The 6000-nt window shown below is 34.4% G+C and overlaps 1 protein-coding gene across 3 annotated transcripts in view; it reads right to left on the bottom strand.

Moving 5' to 3' along the window:
• Positions 1–265: 265 nt before the first annotated feature.
• The window catches only part of RESF1 (retroelement silencing factor 1), a 29131-nt gene continuing 23396 nt past the window's right edge, over positions 266–6000 (bottom strand). For 2 of the 3 annotated variants that reach the window (XM_055318657.1, XM_055318658.1), the window contains 2 exons: positions 5149–5232; positions 1980–2651 (listed from right to left, as the gene is read on the bottom strand). In XM_055318657.1, coding sequence (XP_055174632.1) covers positions 2485–2651; positions 5149–5232 — 251 coding nt within the window. In that variant the 3' untranslated portion in view covers positions 1980–2484. Of the gene's footprint in view, positions 294–1979; positions 2652–5148; positions 5233–6000 lie in introns of those variants that run through there. The other variant, XM_055318659.1, reaches the window with a different exon arrangement.

Below are 6000 nucleotides of genomic sequence, written 5' to 3'. Positions count from 1 at the left end.
TGACCACCCAGATTTTTAACCATCTTAAAAACTGTGAAATTGAGATATTTATCAACATTTGTTCTATGAAAACTTCAAACAGCGCTTTCATTTAAAGTTAAATCATGTCATGGTTATATAAATAGAATTTTTATTAAAAATATTTACCAGAGATGCCCGGGTGGCTCAGCAGTTGAGCATCTGCCTTTGGCTAGGGCGTGATCCTGGAGCCCTGAGATGGAGTCCCACGTTGGGCTCCCTCCATGGGGCCTGCTTCTTCCTCTGCCTATGTGTCTCTCATGAATAAATAAAATCTTAATAAAAAATTTATCAAAAAAAAAATCGATGAAAGATCTTTTTTCATTTTTGCAAATCTTTTAAGGTCTGACTTCATAGAACCCAGTTGAATTTCTGATCTACTTGTGCATTCAGCCTGTTGTTGAGCTACATCTTGGTTCAAGTATATCATGAAAATCCCATCTCACACACATAGATGGCTTTTTGTGTGGACAAGAGCATTCCTCCAGCTTTTCAGATAATCTATATATTCTTTTGATACACCAAAAGCTGAGTTTCCTAAAGGTTGATTCCAACATGGAAGCCTGATATGATGGATCTTTCTGCATTCTTCTATCGAAATCCATTGGTCTGTCATGAGTAATCCCTTATCAACTTGCATTGTCATCAGAAAATACTAATTCATGAAGGTATGCAGATCTTCCAAGTGTTGACATATTTTAGCATACCTCAAAAATAATTACATACAGGGATGCCTAGCTGGCTGGCTGTAGAGCACATATGAATCTTGATCTCAGGGTCGTGAATTCAAGCCCCACGTTGGGTGTGGAGCCTACTCTAAAAAATTTTTTTTAATTACTTTAATATCTCCAATGAGCTCAACAGAGATCTAGTAGTAGGATGCTAAAATTTGGTCTCAGATACAAGTTTTCCAAAATCCTAGTTTTTTTGGAAAGCTCAAGTTTTATCACTGACAAATATTTTATTTTCCTTGAAATGCCAGGATGACATAGTTGAGAAAAATGTCAATAATTTCTTCAAATAAAAAATTATGTTCCAAGGGACCAATTCCACGATGGCATTTGGACTATCATTGCTTGTATATTTCGGCTTCAAAATCTTCTGAAATGTTTGAGAGTTTCCAGCAGTAAAGAATAATACAATGATCAATTATAATGACCATCACAGTTTGAAGCCATTGCCTTGACTGGTGCTATGGTGCCAGCTGTTTCCCCAACCATTGCTTTTCTAATTCAATCTTTTATTGACATGAAACCATCAATTATGCAAGATGAGCAAAGCAGCTTAGTATTTTATGAGAAGCCCAGTCTGAAGTCTTCAAAAAGTTTTTAAACTTGTAAAATATACAAAAAAGTTACTATCTTAAGCATTTTTAAGTGTACAGTTCAGTAGTGTTAAGAATATGCACATAATGGCAAAATTGAAACTGTATCCTCAAACTCCCTTTCTCCCTACTCTCAGAAGTATATTTTTAAAATATGAACTATACATATAACTTTTGAGATTTTATGAAAATAACCAACACTTTTCTAGTAGTCATTAAGTAAAACCCAGAAACCTTTCACGTTCCATGTTTTCTTTTGCTCTTCTTCGGAGTGTAACCTGAAAATATTTACTTCTAACAGATTAGTTAAAATTTCTTTTTAAAACACCCTTCTAGGGCAGCCCCGGTGGTGCAGCAGTTTGGCACCGCCTGCACCCTGGGGCGTGATCCTAGAGACCCAGGATGGAGTCCCACATCGGGCTCCCTGCATGGAGCCTGCTTCTCCCTCTGCCTGTGTCTCTGCCTCTCTGTCTATGAATAAATAAAATCTTAAAAAAAAATAAAAATAAAAATAAAAATAAAATACCCTTCTAAAATGTGCCCTGTTGTGAGGATAGAAAATCAAATACAGACTATGATATATTTATATATATTTTAAAAATAAATGTTTATTTCAAGTATGAAAAGTAATGTTTAAACATTATCCAAAAATTATGTCCAGCTTAACAAGTACAAAACAAGACTTCTGACAAAGTTTACAATTAGGTATAAAATACTTAAGAATATACTTTGACATTCACAGTGAGGGTTTTTAAAAAATAAGTTTTGCTAATAAGCTTTAGAAATAAACATATTTACAGTCCCAGCTAAAATAAGCAAGTACTTAACTGAGAACAGCCCTCCCTCAGGATGGATAGTTAGCATTTCAAAATAAACTGGTAAATATTGCTCAATAATGTCAAAATTCAATACCTTATGGTTTCCCTGACAAATATCGTCTATTTCTTATATCTGGTATGCACAGGTAAGATCCCCAAGCCCTATTAAATAACTTCAATGATTTACATAACTAAGTGGTAACTAAACTCTCTTGAGATTTTATCATGGCAATCCCAAGCATTTCCAGCAATACCTTCTGAACAGAAAATGGCAGAAATTTTCTGGTGTCAATTATAGAACCATCAAAAAAATTAGCCTCAGAATTATTTTAAAGGACTGCTATCAAGGCTTCTGCTTCTCTTTTCCATATACATCTTTTTGTAGGTTTGAAACATTGCCTTTGAATTTTTTACTGGATTTTGTAGTGTCTCAAATCCATCTGCACCGAAGCTTCTCTTCGAGAGTCTTGAATTAGCCAAAACATTATTATCTAAGAAAACAGAAACTTTATTACTCAGTATTAGTGACTAATATATAATCAATTAAAATGAAGAGGGAAAACCTGCAATCTTTTTTGGGATACAATTTAGGACAAGGAGCTTGATAAATTATGGCTTTTAATCTTAGAATGGTAAATTATACACACAGGACTTCTTGCCTCTCTTTTGGGAACTATTTTCTACTCTCATGTCATCTTCACAGTCCAGGGCTCTTCCATTCTACTTTCATTTGCAGATTATTATAAATGTGACCTTTTTAAACAGCTATTTAAACTAGCAATGTAAAGAGCACAAGCACAAGCTGGTTCCACTCAGTGAATGGAAAAGACTATTTTAATATTCTGGCCTTGCTACATATTAGGTATTCTAAGACATGTCTGTAGTTTTTGTTTGGTTAGATCATTTCAGTGTTGCATTAGTCTCATTATCTTTTTGATGGGTCCAATTTTCCTACTTCTTATATTTCTAGATGTACCTCTACATCTCAGTAGCCATTCCCCCTATTTACAATTCCCATGGTTTTCATTCCTGCTCTAGCCATTCCTTTCTGTATAATAATCTTGTTTTACCCTTTTCTAAGAAGTCAAGTATTCTGTCCTCTTGGTCCTTCAACTGTTTCAAATTCTTGTACATCCTTGTTAGCATTCTTTTTGATGTAAGCAATACTGATAGCTGAGATGGGTCCCTAAGTCATTTTCCACTGAATTGTTACTTCCCTCTTCTCTGTACTTTACCCTGACTTGATATAGTTTCACATCTTGTTCCATCTACACTCCAACCTTTGCCAAATTTAGATTAGATGTATGATTATCTAAAAAGTTTCTTCGCATCTGTTTGGGAATTTATGACATTTGTTTTTGTTTCTCTTCACACTACTTCACATTGTCCACCCTTCATCTTGGTATTTGTTCACATTTTTCCTGAACCTTATCAGGCTTTTTTGGATTACAGGTGAACTTTATTTGTCTTTACTTTTTAATTGAAATAAAACTGACATACAGTGTTATATTAGTTTCAGGTACAACCCAGTGATTCGATCTTACACTTTTGACAGAGCTGTGACTCATATTTTGGCTTTTCTCTACCATACATCAGATCTCCTAGAGCTTGTGCCCCAACTTGTATTTTTTTTCATCGTGATTCTGAGTATTGATGTTTATTCAACTTCAGTTTATTGCTCATACTATTTGTGGTTATCTTTAGAATTCTCTTTTAGTTCATGCTTATCTTTGGTCAATCTGTACAGGCATCCATATTTTCAGATTCAGGTTCCAACCATGCCTCTTACCTTCTCTGTGAGGTAAGGTCTACTATTTCCAAGGACCTTCCTTGCCTAATCTCCATGACCATTTCTATCTTTCTCATTTATTTTTTTAATTCCTGTGTTCCACACTTAGAAGTGTGTTCTCTACACTCAGGAGTCTTAAAATTCATTTTCCCCTCTTTCAACTGTTTTTCGGTTCTGATTAAGGGTGCATTTCTTCCTTCTTTGAGTCTTCTATTGAACTTAGTTTTTTCCTATATGCACCTTTAATACATAGAACTCAATTTCTATAAGCCTATGGATTTAGGCTATCTTCTCAATTTTCTCACACTCCTCTCTTTTAAGAAATGTGCTTCTTTATTGTTGCTCATGGTAAAATTCTGCTTCCTTCCATTCTCAAGGAATTCTAAACCCTTATCTTTACATATTCAGTTAACCAAAACTAAGGTAAAACTCCTGAACTCTAGCTTCTAGTTCTCAATACGAAACCCTAAAAACAAAGTACATTCATTTCACTACTTAAATCAGATACTTGAAATCTCTGGCTTTTCTGGTTGGCCCTTGGCCCAAAATCCTCCCCTATAAAAAGAAATAAATTTGAACTAGGAGGCTCCATCTTTCATCATCAAAATAACTCAGATTCCACACTTAATTAACTTTGAAAAGTGGGGACCTATTTCAAGTCCCTATTCCGTTACTAGTCATGGAATTTCAATAAAATAATCTAACCTCCCAGGGATAAAATAGAAAACATCCTTGCCTATTTTGACCAGGGGCTGGCAAACAGGACATGGCCTGTAGGCCAAGCCTAGCCTCTACCCTGAGATGGTAAATAAAGTTTAATTGAAACATAGCCCATACTCATTCATTTATAATTATCTTCTCACTACAGTGTCAAGAGACAAGTATTTAAGAGACCTTACAATCCGAAAAACCTAATATTTACCATCTAGTCCTAGGGAGGGAGAAAAGTATGCCAACCCCTTACCCTACCTAACTCATGATGAGAAACATTTTCTTGTTAAGAGGAAATAGATCATGGTTTCCTTCTCCACAGCATGAGAAAAAATACCCCAAAAATATCTTCCAACCACTCGAACACTGAATCACTTTAAAAAATATGGATAAAAACCAAACCTCACAATTGTTTAACTATAATCCAGCTTCTAGATGACCAAGTGCCCAATAGATAAAATAAAAATTTAAATAGATGATAATTTTACCTATTTCTTGTTTGGCTTCTGGCATCCTTTTCTCCTCAGTTGTACCTCTTAACCAGTCTTCTTTTGTACTTTTTATTCCTGAAACTATGTAAATATTCATTTTCAGAGCTCTAGAAATTGCTATTCATCTCTTTTAGTATTGTGAAGGAAAATCAGGTGAACGTAAAATAGACTTTGAATGGTATTAAATATATTTATGTATAACACAAGTCTAAAAGAAGCCTGAAAAAAATGTTTTCTTCCATTTCAAGTGCCTGAGTATCTCATAAATGAAAAATAAGTTGCTTTAAAAGTTTGTTTAAAAAAAAAAGTTTGTTTTCACCATGAAATTATGTTTCTCCCACTTAAGTATCAACAAATGTCAAGGTACTTAAGGGCACAGGAAACAGAAAGTCACTCCCATTGCCCCCAACCCCATTTTTAATGTTGTTACACCCATGCCTCAGTTTCCAAAGATCTACTTCTATGGCCAAGTAAAATCACCAATGCTTTACAAAATGAATTTTATACCGTATTTTATCATATCCCTATCTCCTTTCAAGAAAATGTACCTTGTATTTACAACATAACTTTCTGTGCTCCAAGAGATTCCATCCCAACAGCACAGGAGAAATTAAGATTGCCATTCAAATCCTTTAGTTTTCCAATCTCAATTTCTCAACATGTTATTTTATATATATAATATCCACAACCCCTAAATGTTTCCTTACTATCACAAATCATTAGTCATCTATTTTCTTCTTTCTTTGCACTATGATGAGAATTCTATCATTCAGCCAACAGTAGCGCTTTAACTTTTCTGGTAACACAGTCGCCAACTATTTCAAAGATGACAATAAGTTTTATACATTT

The sequence above is a fragment of the Nyctereutes procyonoides genome, unplaced genomic scaffold (assembly GCF_905146905.1).
Source record: "Nyctereutes procyonoides isolate TBG_1078 unplaced genomic scaffold, NYPRO_anot_genome, whole genome shotgun sequence".
NCBI classification, from domain to species: domain Eukaryota; kingdom Metazoa; phylum Chordata; class Mammalia; order Carnivora; family Canidae; genus Nyctereutes; species Nyctereutes procyonoides.
Note: the sequence above shows the minus strand (reverse complement) of the source record. Positions and strands in the feature narration are given on the sequence as shown.